We start from the raw sequence: 18,651 nt of genomic DNA on the forward strand, positions 1-18,651 counted from the left end.
ACATTACTATTGCATCCTTCTCTGACCAGACAATCACTCATTGATATTACAACCTACAGAAACGTATACATACACTCCAGGAATGTTGTTCCATCCTTTAATCATACAAAGTCTCAACAATACAAATCGGAAGTACAATGGGGGTTCTGGTCCACCCTGCCACCAGATATGTTGTACACCAGCCTTGTCACCAATCACTGGCTATGAACATTTTTTCATGGAATTAGGGAATCCTGACTAATAGGAATATGTTTTTTCACTTTGTACAAGTATCATCTCCTATACGGTTTTACCATGTTTTCTCACAAACCACATGGTTTTCTGTAGCCATTTCAATCACAAAAGGCTTCTCATCGATATATTCACAAGTTAAGGAAACCTATGGAATAACTGGAGAATAATACACTCAATTGTTGCATATGGACACTTCACATCTACTGTCAAAACTTTATAATTACAATGGATCAAGGAGATATTAGTACAATGGAATTGCATCACAATCAAATGGCATCACTAACATCTCTGCCACTGAAGCTGTTTTCCTGTACTTTTCACACTCAAGACACTGGTCATTACTGTTTACAAACTGAAAAACTTAGAAGAATGATTTCAGATGATAAATATATTTTCACCCATGTGTCTCTTGATATCAAATATATCAACTCTCATTGATAAAAGTTTAAAACTCCTTGGCAAGCCTGAGAGTTTTAAACATTTATCAACTTGTGTTGATATAGTTGATATCAATGACACTGAGGTAAAACTCTCTGAATATTACCCGGATGCTACTAAATCAGGACCAGATACATTGCTTAGCAATGCCCTTCACCTGCATCAGGTATAAGTCAGTGAAAGTTTAATATGCAAGTCAAGTACCTGTCACTTGCCCTAGGTCTCGCTACATCCAAGAAAACCTGAAATCATTCCAAGATCATGTGGCAAATAGGCCAAAAGGGCAACCATGTTACCAGTCAGGCCCTATCATTGAAATTACAAACCAAACACACCCTGTCTGGAATCTGATGTCTCCTTTAATCACTGTCTGATTGTCCTAGTTGTTCATAGGTCCAGGATAAGTTTGGACTCGCTTTGTCACGGCCAAACCTCTACTCTTGAGAATGTTTCAATTCAGGCTATACTATGACATACTACACTCTCTGACTAGATTTCATAAACCAAGTGCAATACGGAATGCTGACACACTGGATAATTGTGAAGCATAATTTGTGTTATAACATGGTAAAAACACCAAACACCGGCCAGGCACTGATAGCTTATCAATATTTCCAGTCATGCAAGGCCTTTTCATGCCAGATGTGCAAAACATATTGAAAATACATATGTACAGGACTACAGTGTCTTATTGCAACCCCATTATAAGCTCTAACGGGAGGACAAAGTCATCGGTATCCCCCACAAAGATAAATACTTGTTGTGAATAAATATATGAAACTTGTTGCCATGGAAACCAAGAAAATATTTATTTAAAAAATCCAAACTATCAAGGCACCAGTTCACCACAAGACCTATACATGTGCCAAGTTTGGTGATAAAATACATTGATCAAGATCAGCCCCGAAAATTACATTTTGCATGGACGGCTAGACTGACAGTGTCCATATTAATACCCTCCGCAAAACGAATTGCAGGGATAACAAATATAAAATTTCCACCCTCCGCAAAACGAATTGCAGGGATAACAAATATAAAATTTCCAGTCTAGTCAGTTCTGCTGATAACAATTCTTCTGATATCACTACAATCTACTGAAAATGATACCAAGAGACATAACAGGCTTGTTGACTCAAAACCTTCAGGTACAGACTGTCATGTACATTTGATTGTAAGGACAAGGACGTCTTATTTGCATACAGGTCATGGAACCTCTGACTACTTCTTGATTACCAAATACAGACGACATTCACCAGATTGCCATTAACCTAATGTTAAATGTGAGTTGACAAAAAACAAACAGTAAACAAGACGTATAATAAATATTAGAAGAAGCTTACAACCAAGCAATCATACAATTTGAACAGGAAATATTAAACAGATTTTTATAATAATTTCTATTCATTGACAACGTGAATACATATATGAATACAACCATGATGATAAATCATGATATATGCCAATTGTCAATACTTCACATAGTGTAAACATGGTAAACAAAACCTTGAAATATTGATATGTATATTCCATGATGAAAATTGTTTTCCTGAGGTGATGACACTTATAGGTCTAGAAATGTAAGAGAAACGTGTTAGTAAATGTATCAGCCGAAATCATCAATATAGGGTGAGGTAACTTATGTTTGATAAACTCTCCCAGCAATTTACACTATTCATCATGTTGACGTTGAACATGAGTAAATTTATATCAATTATCTATTATGTACTTGCAATATTATTAAGATTTGATCTCAAAGATCTCATTTCAAACATAGATGTTCTTGATAAGGGTGCGATCACTGCAATACCCATTCAAACATATTTTAAGTCAAACGTGGATTGGTGCAGCCAAGCACCAAACTAAAATGAAATCCTCAAACATACAGTGCTGTACTGGTGTATTTAACAAGTGAAGTGTCCATCAGAAGAAACCCAAGAACTTGCCCTGGCTGTAAATCTGAAAAACACACCATGCTTAGTTTTGAAAACTGATATATACACTGAACTCTGAGAACCACATGATGAAAATAACATCTGTATGTCCAAATGAAGAATAGTACTAATGGATTGTCATTTACTATGGGGGGTGGGTGGGAGTGTCATATACATTTGAACATTTAGGGACTTGGGTCATGCTCATGACCAATCTTACCACCCACTCCAATAATAAATCCCCACTCCCTTCACTGTATTTGGGTCTACGGTCTTTCGTACAATGAATGAATTTATGATTTGAACAATGGAATTAATTTCCATTTTAAATCAGAGCATAAAAATCCTTCTTTTGTTCCAACTGGTACTTATTTTGCTAAATTCTGAGCATGGCTGACAAAACCGAAAAACGTATTTCATTTTTCTGAGACGAACCTAAAATCAGCTAATACTTGCTAAACCAAGGGGCACAACTCTACCGAAGCCCATCTATGTACCCCATATATTTCGGAAGACATCTGGATCTCAATCATCACCATTATGAATCAAAATAATAAATCACTTGTCATCAACTGGTTGTGATGAAATAACATACATTGATCATGTTGATTGCTTATCACAATTATTAGCAACATGATTTGACATTCAATAATTGGCATAATTTTCTTGATACATGATGTAGTTTGGACAATGATAATAAAGTACATGATAATCATGATGATAGTGAAAAAACACATCACAAATGGCAAAACATTTTTACAAGCCACTATTTGTCAATGGTAGACATTTGGCAACATGGCTAATCATGGTTATCACTACAGTCTGCAACTTTGACCAGTACCCAGAAGCCCGAGTCTAGTCAAATCTGTTTTAACCTAGTAAGCACAACTAATGACAAGGCCATTTATACAACTGAAAAGAAGTTAAGGACCACCCAAATATTTCATAAACAGTCACATAGTTATTCTGTAATACCATGACAGACTAACTTCAGTAATATGAAAGAATCGGGTGGTCCTTAACTTGCTTTGGGTAGTATATCATAAAACTAAAATCTATTGAAAATGAGACAGAGCAAGGTTTTGGCTTGCTAACTCAAATGACTTTGGCTAAGATTGTCACTTGAAAAATTCTTCATAAATAGGCACTGGGCCCTGTTCCACAAAGCGATCTTAGTGCTAAGATGATCGCAACTCCCATACTTTAACACAGGCCTACGATAGTCGTAGGCCTAAGATCGCTTTGTGGAACGGGGCCCTGGTCCAGTTCACGGTGTAAGCAGAGTGGGGGAGGATGGGTGAACATTGTTAAACACAATAGCCTAGCTATATCACAGCATTAATAATCAACTCTGGACCAGACAAACCAGTGGTTACACTTATGAGCAATGTCCCATGATGTGAGGGTACAATGACACCTGTCAACCAAGTCCCCATGCCTGACCATCTCATCCATTGTAGAGATAGCATGGTTTTACGCCGCTTTTGGCCATATTACAACAATATCAAGGGGACACCAGAAATTGGCTTCACATAATGTGATCCATTGTAGTTGCTGCTTACAAGGTGCTGGGGACAGATTTTACTCTTGCATCAGCAAAGGGTGTAAGCTTGTAAACAGGGTGTTACCCTATATACAGTCCCAGGTTCAATAACTGTTATAGCAAGGTCCCCCAAAATTCAAACTATAACTAGGCAAGCTAGGATACGTAAACTTTCAAATACTGGTATGGTAGACATACGGTTGAAGGCATTGTGCATGTCATGTTTTTAACATATATGTACTTACTTGTTGGTACCCTCATCACCATGGTTACAGAAAAACTTTTGTGGATGAATAGCTCATAATTAGTTGAACATGATCTTAACCATGTTAGCATACTAAGAAAGAAAAAGTACTAGTTAAAAGTAAAACATACCATGTACATGTTGTAATGGGCCTGATGGAGGGAACAAGGATCAAACATGCATATTCAGATATCTAACAATTCTAATTCACATGGACTAGCAGAATTTAAGAAAAAAACACATTATACTGGTCAATTTTGGTAGTTCCAGTTACCGTAACAATCTGAGACTTTACATGCCTTTTTCTCAAGTAATATTGCTTACAGTTTAGGAAGATCACCTTGTACCAGTCAGTATATAAAGATACTAATATCTAAAAGATTTAACTACATGTTTGGGCTAGTGCACAGACTGTCGTAGTAACTTTTGCAGTTCCATTTAATCAATTTCATTAATATTTGTAAAAAATTTGGACATGTAACAAATGACAAAATGGCATGAATGATCAAGGTACTTGCTTGATAACGGTGTTGGAATCTATGCTGAAACCTTGCCACAATTGCAATAAAGTAGATAATCCATACATGTCATTAGTTATCTGGTGTTAATAACAGTTGGTTTTCATTGACTATGTTCCAATGATATATGTTCATTTTAATGAAATTAGGGATAAAGAACTGATAGAGTTGAGCCCTAACCATAAAAAATCCCATGTATGACAAAGGGTGTGATGAGGAATTTAGAAAAATATAAGATTAAGAGTCCTGCTATCTAAACTGTCGTTACTTACTTGAATGAACAAATATTTCTCTAGATAATTGCTTTTTAAAAGCACTGATCAATCTTATGCAGACATTATGTTGCACACTTGGCCTTTGGTATTTACACGACTGAAAATCCTCAGGGACTAGTTGTTTTCTACCAAAACAACAAGTATCTTAAACATAGTAAATAAACAACTCATCTGAAATGAGCAGTGGGCAAACACAAAAAAACAAATACCCAGGAAGGACATTTCCTTGCAACCTTGTGGTCTGCCACCTTCAGAATGACATAGAATTCTTTCCTAAGTTGACCTTGCATGGAGTCTAACCCTTGTAAACTGACAAATGCCACTTCTGAAAACATGTTAAACCACATTGCTGACACCAAAACCTGGGTTACGAATGGCTTGGGAGAGAGGACAAAAATTGTCTCAAAATATAAAGAGTCTTAATAATAAATATGACATATTGCACCACTTAATATCATTCAAAACAACTAAATTTCAAAAAGGATCATAATAATGAAACTTGAAATGATCCATACTGATGAACTGAACGCCAGATCTAAATCTAATTATCCACACCTGTGTATGATGATGATGATCAGTGTTCAAAATCAAGATGAGTTTTGGGGTCCTTGAGGTCTATCTCATGGTATATCTCATGATCAATCTAGCATGTCTAGGGACCCTCTCAAACTCAATAAGAATATGTGATTGTGAAAACCTCCTTGACTTTCAGTCTGGTTTGAACACTGACAAGAATTTAATGCACAGTAACTATTGACTTAGTAAAACAATGAAATAACATACTACACACATGTTGACTTTGAGATAATGCACAACTCATAAATCATAAACAGGTCTCCCAATGTCACATCAAGACACCACTAATAACAATAATAATAATACTTATCAAATCATAATTTACATAAATATAAACCTTGGTCTCTCTTCAAATGATACAAACCAATGGTAACATACAAAGTAAGGCAAACAGCATTAAATAAGTTAACTTAAATGAAAAACGTGATAAACAAGATAATCTCCTAAAGTGCACATCATTAACTACTTTTACTTTGTTTGGTAACCTTGTAAATTTTATCCAGGCACTTCTGCGCTTGATGTGCCGATATTGTGTCTTTCATTTTCTTTGCCAGTTGTAAAGCCTTCTTGCAGGCACTTTTGGCAGCTTCAAATTCCGACTTCCGTATATACAGCGCTCCCAAGTTACAGTACAACGCTGGCACCTCACTTGACTCAACCCTCTCCCCAACCTCTATGGCATATTTCAAAGTTTTTTCTGCTGGCCCGTAATTTTTACTGAGAATATTCAGTGTAGCTAGGTCATTGTGCAAGACGAGCGTCTGTGGGTGTTCCTCACCCAGTGTCGAAGTTGCAACTGTCACAGCCTTCTCAATCAACGGCAGTGCCTTGTCCAGTTGTTTCTGGTACATGAGGTACCTTCCATAACTCTCCAACGCAAGACCCAGAAGTGCCACTGTGTCCTTGTCTTTGTCATCCAGCTCATTCACTTTCTGCTCTTGTGTTTTTATACAGAACTCAAATCCTGTCCGTGCCTCTGCATCCCTATGTTGCATGGCATAGATACTTGCTAGTTTGATGGAGATTTCAATCACCGAGTTATCATCTTTCTCAACTCCTACTTCAAAGCAGCATTTCATTGTCTCTTTGTATAACTTCTCTGCCTTGTCAAACTGACCCCTCGATAGAGCCATGTCAGCGAGACTGTCAAAGATGTTTGTTTTGGCAAAGAGGTAATCACGAGTTGTCATGTCTGTTTTTCGGTGATTTTCCGCAGCAACTTTAAGCGCTTCGTGAAAATAATATTCTGCTTTGTCAAAGTTTTTCTCGTGCTGTGCCAGTCGTGCTTCTCTGAACAAACTTATCACTGGATCCTCCTCTTCTTTCTTTCCCAGGCCAAGCAGCATGAGCAAGCCCCGGGAAAACGCAAGTGTTCCAACAGCATAGCCTGCAGAGAATCTGAAACAACAATATTTTTAACATCAATATATTTAACATGTACAACCATTGACATGACCAACATCAAGAACATAGATTCAAATAACTTTTCAAAGAACAGAAAACATAAATTTGACATGTCAAACATTTTAAATGTATATCTTATTTCCCCATCCGACCCCAACGTTAGAAATTGTCACTTGTCCCGTAGTCCTTGCCAGACTACCCAATAGTTAAGGTATCATAAGCAATGATAAGCATGATAAGGACTAGTAAAATTTACCATTTTTATGGGTTTTGCTATATGTTATCATTATAGACTAGTGGACTAAAACAGTTAGTTTCTATCCCTGAATGATTGCTTATATTAGCATGTATTAGATCATGTTAGATCACAAATTCTGTTAGTAGTAGTATGACCACGTTAAATCATGTACAAGTCATGGTGTATGTTGTCTTACACCTTAAAATACACACTGAGATGATGGTGCTTCGAGTTTACAAGGTTTCACCATGTTCACTTCATGAAAATATCGTCTCCACCACCACCCTAATTTCTGACACTGCATGAAAAGTAATGATAAACTCATCACATATTTATTCATTCAATATAATCCTGAAAATGGCAATAATGTAAACATTGGTAAATAGCTCAGCTCAGTATTCTGGTCAGCAAATGATCAGGTTGGTTTAGAAAGTTGGGCATGTTTTGTTAAAATAAAAACTGCGACATTTTGACTGGTATATTCTTATGGCATGATTAGTATATGGTTATGATTACATCATCTTCGTCACATTTTCATCAAACTCAAAATTTGCTAATACTTTGATTTATCAGAAATGTTTACCACAATTCACACATGACAACAACAAGTATCAATGGTCCTTCGTATTGTCAAGTGCCAGGCTCCCTAACCACTTAGAGAGTAAGAAATGAACAGGGCCCATCCTTTTTCACAGGTAATCAATATTGGTGTGATTACAGAATCTGTTTGCCACCGAATAGTATCAACAAGATGTATTTTAAGAAAAATTATTTAGTACGGCTATTGTGATCTTCAATACTTAGGGTTAGTTATGTAAGGGTTATGGTAGGTCATACCAACTCAATCCTCAGCCCTTGGATCTTTGAATGAAAATAGGTTCGTGGCTTCCAAATATATTTACCCCTCTGTGCGTCCAATCAGTTAAGGATTTCAGTCTTAAATTATCAATTATGATTGTACCAAAGTTAACTACATTTAGAGACATTGTGAAACATAAAACAAAACTAAAGGGGTCATCTTCGTTTATGAATCCGACAGTGATGACGCATTGCATCACTTCATTGCATTCGGCGACCGAGTATCATTCATTGACAAGGTCACAACTCACCTCGATTTACGCTCTCGGTCTGAGGAAAATCTCTCTTGTGGTGGCATTTGACCAAAGGATCTCGATTGTTTACAACATCTTTGGGTCAAAAACGTTTGATTTGACCTTCTAGTGGTGTTACATAACCTGTTAAACAGATGTTTTGTGCATGAGGACACTGCACGTGTGGTACAGACCGCCATTTTCTCTTTTAGCAGACGACGTCTCTGTTTCGTATATAGAGCTTAATATTTTTATAAAGATAAGTCTATTTCATATAAATTATTCAACTATAAATGTTCTCTAAAACATGGAGATATTTCGTAATATTACAATCTGAACTTTCTCTCCTAAAAAGGAAACATATATTATACGGATTTGTGGCTAATGAATTTCTGTAATAAAAAGTAGAAATGCGTAAGGAATGTTTACGAAATTAGATTCATTAACGAGGGAAACATTTTGTTCAGTCAAGAAGAAGTCAATTATAAAACGACGCGTAATTAATAATTTACTTTATATTCATATTGCTGAATATTAATAAAACTACATAAAACTGGAGAACATAGACACGTACACTAGTGAAGTCGTTGAAGTTACTAATATTATGAAGATGGGACGAAAGTGATATATATTTGTTCATGTGCGTATACTTATCATTATTTATACGCGCTTCAATACACACAGAATGGCGTTCCTTAAAATAAACAATATATTTAATTAATAGTTAACTTAATTACTTCATTTGTATTTTGGAATTTTCTAAAGCTGAACTGACTGTCTACAGCTGGTTTTACTGAAACTCGGAAGCAAGTTATTAAAGTTCTTTACATGTTTTACTGAACTCCTATTCAAATGAGATACATGAGATAGATCTAACATAAACGGCCCTTCTTTGTAAACGTGTACATCTTCGACACCCTCCCGTATATTTTACATTCCCAAATGTCATGATTTTTGTTTGTTTGTTGTTTAATGCCACACTATGCAATATATTCCAGCTATATGACGACTGTAAATGATCGAGTCTGGACCAGACAATCCGGTGATTGATATCATAAGCCTAAGTTCACGTAACTTGGATAGATACATGCAATTAAGCTTGTCAAGGAACCTGACCTCCCGATCCATTTAGTTGACTCTTACGAGAAGTATATATAATAAGGTTGTTGCCAACTTGTTGGGACCTATTTTCTTACACAAATCGCCAACGAGTATGCAATGCACATATTAATATTCACCTAATCATGCAGTAATGTGTTTGTGCACACCTATTTGAGTTAGGTCAGAAGGCTGTACGTTATTTATAGCGTGACCCGGGTCACTGACCCCTGAGGTTGACGACATTGTGTACTCTCGAACCCATCCTCGATTATCCAGTGAATTATATCTCCTATAAATAGCATTATATATACTGACCCCTGAGGTTAACGACATTGTGTACTCTCGAACCCATCCTCGATTATCCAGTGAATTATATCTCCTATAAATGGCATTATATATATTGACCCCTGAGGTTAACGACATTGTGTACTCTCGAACCCATCCTCGATTATCCAGTGAATTATATCTCCTATAAATGGCATTATATATACTGACCCCTGAGGTTACGACATTGTGTACTCTCGAACCCATCCTCGATTATTCAGTGAATTATATCTCCTACAAATGGCATTATATATACTGACCCCTGAGGTTAACGACATTGTGTACTCTCGAACCCATCCTCGATTATTCAGTGAATTATATCTCCTATAAATGGCATTATATATACTGACCCCTGAGGTTAACGACGTTGTGTACTCTCGAACCCATCCTCGATTATCCAGTGAATTATATCTCATATAAATAGCGTTATAAATATACTGACCCCTGAGGTTTACGACATTGTGTACTGCCGTCTCCTCGATTATCCAGTGAATTATATTTTCATTCCATATATTTATGGCATTATAAACACTGACCCCTGAGGTTAAAGACATTGTGTACTCTCGAACCCAATCTCGATTATCGAGTGAATTATATCTTCATTCGATATTTATCATGATAAATATTATATGGACCTAATTGCTACCATAGCACGCTAATCATGGCTGTCCAATAACTATAAACGCCCAAATGAGAGAATCCCTGTGCCGGGAGAGTGGTCAGGGAGATGGAGATGGTGACATCACTTCCGGAAAGAAGCTATGGCGGCGAATGTGTCATTATACAAGTGATATTTATTACACAGGATGGAGGATGGTCGGACACACCGGCTGATCAACAAGGTCCTGTTGATCGTTTATTTATGTGAGACATACCTCACATCAATCAAATGAAGTCAGTGCACTCCGTTACTATCCTAAATTATACAAATTATACATCAAGCAGGGATGATGTATCTTCAGATATATACAAGAACATGTATTTTAAAATGAACAACTAATTCCCACAGGAATGATTATATGCATAAACTGCCCGCAAACGAAAATATACACACAAATAAATAAGAAGCGACAAACAACGTTCCCATAATCCATTCCCATAGAATAGACTCCACTGTGCGATTCCGTCTATATCATAAGCAGTTGTTAATGAATCATTATCAAATAGTGATGGTACTAGGTGTTCGCGAGACCTGTGAAGATCTGGGGTAGAATAGGTCTTCAGCAACCCATACTTGCCGTAAAAAGCGACTATGCTTGTCGTAAAAGGCGACTAACGGGATCGGGTGGTCAGACTCGCTGACTTGGTTGATGCCTGTCATCGATCCCAATTGCGTGGATCGATGCTCATGATGTCATTCACTGGGTTGTCTGGTCCAGACTCGATTATTTACAGACCGCCGTCATATAGCTGGAATATTGCTGAGTGCGGCGTTAAACAACAAAAAACAACAATAAAGGTGTTCGCTAAACACACATATCGGGTTTTAGTTGTTGACAGTTACACCACTTCTGTCAACATTTGTCTATTGTCTGAGTCTCATTCTTGACTTCTACGTTAAAGAGTAAACGACTAACGGTTGATAACTTGAACAATGAAACCAACTCCAAACTATCTAACTTTACAAGTAAGTTTTGACAATGTCCCTAAATTGTTTATTTTACCCAGTAGTCCGACCGGCGATCAGGAACTACCTTCTTCATTCGTCACCACTCGCCCCTTTCCGTAACCGGTTTGTCCCGGAATAACCCGAGTTGGTCACGAATGCGCTATTCGGCTTGTCCCGGAATAACACGAGTTGCTACCTTCTTGTCATCTGATCCCGAGATTGCAATGTACTTTTGTTTTGTTGAGTTCAAACATGCAGTTGACACCGTTATCTCGAACCCAACGGGACCGTGTGGTAACTTCGAGATATCCCGACATTCGACATAACCAGGCATGATGAGGCGGTCGGGACCGGAGAATATAGGTTTAAGATATCGGCACATTCGAGATAACGGTGTTCGAGAAAACGAAGTTCGAATGAATATACACTTACCCGTGCATGCACGAGAGAACACTGCATTGTATAGGTTTTGGAACAGGTATGTGGAATTTTCGTTATCAAACCGTATATTCGGAATTTTCACTTTCTATACCCGTAGCACATATTGATCTACCCAAAAACATATCTATGAACCTCTTTGATCTACCCATGTAGATTTCGGATTAGAATGGATCAGGTAATCAGGCTCCGTGACTTGGTTGATGCGTGTCATCAATCTTTATACCTTCAGAATGTCTGTGTCGTGTCTGAAGAAGTTGGTTCACAAATTTGGCGGCAATCTGCGTCACTTGACAATAGGCGGCAACGCATTTAAGTTTTTCAAGATAAACACCTCGCAACAATGTAATTTTTGTGGCAGGCAAATTTTATTTTTTTCAACAGTTTGAAACATAAATTTTTTATTTTTTTTTCGATAAAATTTCAGCCACTGAACACGTTGGTTCATTGCAGATGCAACTGAACTGCACCCTTGGAAGTTGAAAATGCATCGCTTTTTGACTACTATTATCTCTTATTATCGTCCTCAATAACGACGGGTTAGAGTAGGTGTTTAGCAACCTATACTGGTCTACACCGCGGAGATTCCGGGTTAGAATAGATTTTCAGCAACCTATGGTGGTCGTAAGAGGCGACCAAACGGATCGGGCGGTCAGGCTCGGTGACTTGGTTGATTGCGTGCCCTGCGTGGGACGCTGCTCGTATCAATCACTGGTTTGTTTGGTCCAAACTCGATTGGTTACATATGACTTAGTTATCGCTGAGTGCGCCGTAAAACAACAAATTAATTAACTGTGGGTGATAAGATTTTGTTGTTGTTGTTGTTTGTTGTTTAAGCCGCACTCAGCAATATTCCAGCTATACGACTGCGGTTTGCAAATAATCAAGTCTGGACCCTACTATCCAGTGATTGATATCATGAGCATCGACATACGCAATTGGGATACGATGACCTGTGTCAACCAAGTCACCGAACCTGACAATCCGATCCCGTTTGTCGCCTCTCCCGACAATCATAATCGCTTTTACGGCAAGCAGGTGTTGCTAAAGACCTATTCTAACCCGGATCTTTACGGGTGTGTGGGTGATAAAACAAAAATGAAAGATCTGCATTATCACGACTGTAGATAATAAGAATGACATAAGCTACGCCCACTGTATACATTAAGCCCATGCATTGTAGATTTAAGGGCTTCACATACGACCTCTGTTATTCTGTGTTAAGATTCGATCTCAGACATTCAATGTGATAAGCGACAACGCTGAGCCATATCCGTCCACACAACCGCGGCAGGTATAACATAGAAAGATGAAAGTTAAAGTGAGTTTGTTTTCAAGCCTCTTTTAGCATTTTTTTTTCAGTTGTATCACGGCGTGTCAGCGTTATGTAGGAAGAGAGCCGGAAGTGGTGCGGGTCACAGACGTTACCACGTTGGTGAAACCCACGAGCAAGGGTATGCTACTTACATATCAAGCACATATCCAGGTCGAATCTTGGATTCTCATCCAGGATCATGGGGACACGTAAGGGGCGCAACTCTGCATGGTTCGCATTAAAATCGCCGATTTTGATGATTCCAATTGAACGAATCACTGTTGTGCGGAGTTTTTATTATATAATGTTATTGTTATCACAAAGCAGACGTAGAAGAGGATTTCCCGCGAGTTGACGTCATACTTGGGTGAACGAAGGTCAATTAAAAGAAACACAGTGAAAAATATTATCATATTTTATTCAAACAAAAAGTGAAAAATGTATAAATTCCAGTTTCAGGACAGTATTCCGTGTATGCATGTAAACTAAAGTTTTGTCACACTTAAACAGGTTCCTTTCCGTATATGCCGGCACAGCTCTACTCTAGAACTTGCGAACTACTCTGTGATGACAGCCACACGGTACTCTATAGAGGAAGGAGAGTTGTCCCCCTTTGCAACTAAGGCGGCAGTTCAATGTCTGACGTCACCAAGAACGTTTTCAACTTCCGTTTGCAGTGTTCAGTCCTTACCCATCAACGACATCTTGATTTGCTCAGCTGTGACACGAATGGGCCCACTTATACCCACACCAGTGGAGAAAAGTGTTTTAATTTCTTCAAGCGTTAGAAATCCCGGGGGATAATTTTTCAGGGGGATGTTAGTCGGATGCGTGCCGTCCCAGTAATCCCTCCCATCCGCCCCGGCGGACCCCACCACACAGATCACAAGGCACAAGGTCAGAAGTGACGTCATGTCGAGAGTGTGAAATCAAAGAGTTGAAGAAGCTGAAACAATGATAAAATAATGAAGAGTATATATATATATCAGCTGTACTGACTGTATCAAATTGAACAAGCGACCATTTTCACAAGGTAGACACAATTTTATGGATAACAACTTCTTTAATACTGTGAAAAGCGACGTTTGGGTATAGATCCTCATACCGTTGTCAAGCAAGACAGTATTAAAGAAGTTGTTACCCATAAAATTGTGTCTACCTTGTCATCCGTAAACTTCTAAGTAATGCCTATCAAACAATTTGACCATTTTCACCTAAGGAAGCCATCGAGACTATACCCCAACGTCTGAAGACCTAAAGTAACATGTGACCTAATTACGTCACACTTTTTGCACACGACACCAGTGTGAAAACTACCATTACAACACCTTGACACGAAGTATCTGGTTAGTGAGTGAGTGAGTGAGTATTGTTCTACGCCGCTTTTAGAAATATTTCAGCAATATCACCAGACACCAGACACCAGACATGGGCTTCACACATTGTACCCACGTGGGAGATCGGGCCGGGCCTTCGGCGTGATGAGCGAAAGCTTTAACCACTAGGCTAATCAAACCCACTCACTTATTCTTGGTCGAATGAATAACGTTTGTGACCATACCTTCATTAAGGTGTGTTTAATTTAAATACGTTACCAAGTTAACCATTTTTTAAAAACAAATATCTTTTACCGTATAATTTGCCACTTTTTGTAAATACTTCCCTTTCAACCTGTGTCAAAGGGTAGACAAGAAAACATTAACAGTTAACTGATTGTCTCGTCCAGATTGGATTATTGGCAGGCCGCCGTCATATAGCTGGAATACTGCGTTAAACAACAAACAATAGTTCAATTCATACCGCTTCATGGACTAAAGCGTGCAATTAGCTGCGCAGTGTTACGTCCTTTAATTGTACAAGGAGCCGGAGAATCTATGTTCGAATCCCAAATTATGATCCTTGGTTCATCATACTAATCATTGGTGATAAGTAACGAATATCGATGGTGTTGACAGGCCAAGGTTCTTAATCGGGAAGGGGCATATGTAGATACAGTGGGTTAGCCTAGTGGTTAAAGCGCTCGCTCGTCACGCCGAAGGTCCGAATTCGATTCTCGACAAGGGTACAATGTGTGAAGCCCATTTCTGGTGACCCCCCGCTGTGATATTGCTGGAATATTGCTAAAAGGGGCGTAAAACCAAACTCGCTGCATCTCAATCGTCTATGACGCCGCAATTGGCGGTGCAGAGTTGCGCCATCTTACTTTCGGCACACGTTAGCTGAGACAGTGAGCTCTTTGGTGACGGATGGAAAACAAACTGGGGTTTTGCATGTGGCGCCATCGATTATTCAGGGATTTCTGATTGAAATTAATGTAGGATTGACTTTGCATATTTGCCATTAACTGATCTTAAAGAAAGTTCGCAAGTTGAATATCGATGGTGCCTTTTCATGCTTGAAACTCAGCCCAACGAAATGGAAATGTAACTTTGTAAATATCCTGTATGTATCTGTGTTTCACTGTTTTATGTTCAGGATTTCCGTGTGATTTCCTTTTAGCTTAATCTATCTCCTGCAAACTGTCACGATATATGTAGGATTTCACATCTAGCAAATGGAAGCTGTTTACCAGAACAAGACAAACGTGCACTATATCGGTATGGCCACGTGTCAAAAACAGATAGCTAGCATCAAACACATTAAACAAACATCCTTGAAGATATGGTGATAGTAAATTTATAATTGTAATCTCATTAAAGTCAGTTCTCCAAAGATTGCCCTTTTCGTCACGATCTGAGGAGCTGTAACCGCCCAAAACAAATGAAGGAAGCCTGGTGTCATTCACTTACCCATAATCTGGATTCGAACCCACGATCAACGGATCCCAGCACGACTCTGAGACAAATAGTGACCTAACAAACACCGGCCCATACCCGCCTTCAATAATCATTATCATAACATAAACATCAACAAGGAAATAGTATTGACCAAAATGTGAATACGTACATAGCATTGTATAGTCACCACTCGCCTGTTTCCGTAACATGCTTGCGGAATGACACGAGTGATGCCGAATGACAACGTTTCTTACCTCAGTGGTGCGTTTCAATGAGGGTACCTCTGAGAGTCAGTGCTGCTATTCTGCAAAGGTGGACTATAATGACATCTCGTGTCATCTCATATTTATATAGCTGAAGAATCAGCTTAACCGCATTGCATCATGGTATATGTCCTAAGGATACAGATGACCTGATTAGCTGTCCATTTTGTCTAGGGTAGAAGGTTAAACAACTGATAAAGACGTCTCTATCGGTGCAACGAATTACTGACCGGAAGAAATTAACCATCTAAATCTGACGCCAATCTGATGTTACAATGATAATGAACTTCTGGAAAACAACAATGGGCAAACGATAAGATACATTTTATTCACGTTTTACATATTTCACTAAAACCACACAATAAAAATATACGGAAATATGTATAAGATCGATTAACAGAATGTAATCATAGTATAATGAAGCTTTTTTGCGAACGAACAGATTGGATAACGACGTTTTTTTCTGCAATACTTCATTATTAATCCAGAAAGGTTCCTATTTTTGTTACAGAGATAGTTAATAATAAGATGTATAATATAAGATAATTGATTGTAAAGCTGCAATAAACACACGTTGTATGCGTGTTATGTTGATGTCATGCTCGTGACTGTCATATTCACATCCACCTTTCCTGATTTAGAATAGTAAACCTTCCTTTAAACTAAAACACTCCGTGCAGACTGCTCAAATGTTCACCCTTTCAAGTCGTGTTTTATTTTGTCTCATACAAATATTGACTACATGTACCTTTAAAATCTGTAAATGCATGGTAAAGAGAAATTGAATTGTAACATTTTCTAGAAAAAGACGAAGAATGATTTGTACATAGGCAACCATTTAAAAAAAAATAATTCAAGTGTTCAAATGACAGTGAGCTAGCATATTTTCTGAAATAATCAATTACATGCAGAGTTTTAGCTTTTGCATGAAAAGGGCAAAAGTCCGTCACCCTATTAAAATGAAATTATCCCCAAACCACATCCCTGTTTTTATCCACATCTCCTATAAATATCATTTGATTTGATTAAAAAAGAGAAAGGATATAAACTCTTTTGAAGATTTTCAAAGAAGTATTCGACAGCATGTCTCCATTTGAAATTTCTCACTTCTAGCGGGTCGCAATTTACCGTTATCATACATGGTCCTCTCATGGATGTGCGATCAATCGCCCCGACGTTCATGTCTACACATCACATTACTTTGTATTTTTATATTTATCCACCATTGACAATAGGTAGTTAGAACCAATATATATATTGATAGATATGTCTAAAACAGTGACATGTTTATACACATTGATTATATAGTGTTCTGCTTAAACTTTATGTTGTTCTCTGTACGATAAATCTTGAAAATGAAATGTTCTTACCTAAGCTATCGCAGCTCTACGACAGTCGTAAGTCAATTATACCTTCAAAAAAAACGTTAGCCACGGCTTGCTTTATATTTCCATATAAAAAAGGCATTAAATGTTTTCATCCTGTATTAACTATCTGCCGAAACGATATTGTATTTGTTAACGGAGCGACATATTCATGAAGTGAGTGAGTGAGTGAGTTGGATTTAACGCCGCTTTTAACAGTATTCCAGTTATATCACGGCGTGTCAGCTTAATGTGGGAGGAAAGCCCGAAGTGATGCAGGTCTCAGACGTTTACCACTTCGGTGAAACCCACGAGCACGGGTATGGTGCTGACAAACCTAGAAACATAATCGGGGCAAACCGGGGTTCGAACCCACAATCATAGGTTTCTGGCGTGCCCAAGGGACGCAACTCTGCACAGCGAATCGCGGCGCCCCCTATGCATGAAGTGATGATCCGTGGCAGTAAAACATATGCTGTGACTCAGTACTCGTGACCATCTGGAGAAACATCGGTTTTCTTGTACCAACTTTTCAACAGGTATCGTTTGTGCCATAGACACTATTCAAAATGAGACGAATGTCATTTGTAGATTTCCAAGAGATACAGCCTAAATGGAGATATGTGAAAATAAAGAAGGGTGGGACTTAGCCTTTATGCTTTGTGAATATGGACCAAGATGTGACAGTAAAAGTACGGATAATATAGTGTGTCTCTATATAATCACGGGCTCTGTGTTGTCGTGGTATCGGTAAATCTCGTAATCCACACCCACTGTTGACTGTTTACTATTGCAAATCTAAGCACGACATTTTATCGCTTGATCAAATAACGGACTCGTTGCGCTATGTCACGGCTACTCGTAAGTATACACGTCAACTTTTTTTGTGGAATGTTTTTTTAAGTGGAATACCTCCATTCGAAATTGGTTAGGAAAGAACTCATTTGTTTGGACGATGTCCCTTGACC

At 38.2% G+C, this 18,651-nt stretch overlaps 1 protein-coding gene across 1 annotated transcript; it reads right to left on the reverse strand.

Annotated features, from left to right (window-relative positions):
• Nucleotides 1-3,864: 3,864 nt before the first annotated feature.
• On the reverse strand, nt 3,865-8,692 carry LOC139458862 (tetratricopeptide repeat protein 19, mitochondrial-like). The gene is made up of 2 exons (XM_071240294.1): nt 8,511-8,692; nt 3,865-7,157 (listed from the first exon to the last, which is right to left on the reverse strand). Exons 1-2 carry the CDS (start codon nt 8,690-8,692, stop codon nt 6,218-6,220), a joined length of 1,122 nt encoding a protein of 373 aa, XP_071096395.1. The 3' UTR covers nt 3,865-6,217.
• Between the last annotated feature and the right edge of the window lie 9,959 nt (nt 8,693-18,651).

Source organism: Haliotis cracherodii, unplaced genomic scaffold (assembly GCF_022045235.1).
Source record: "Haliotis cracherodii isolate W230 unplaced genomic scaffold, xgHalCrac1.p SCAF_13, whole genome shotgun sequence".
NCBI lineage: Eukaryota > Metazoa > Mollusca > Gastropoda > Lepetellida > Haliotidae > Haliotis > Haliotis cracherodii.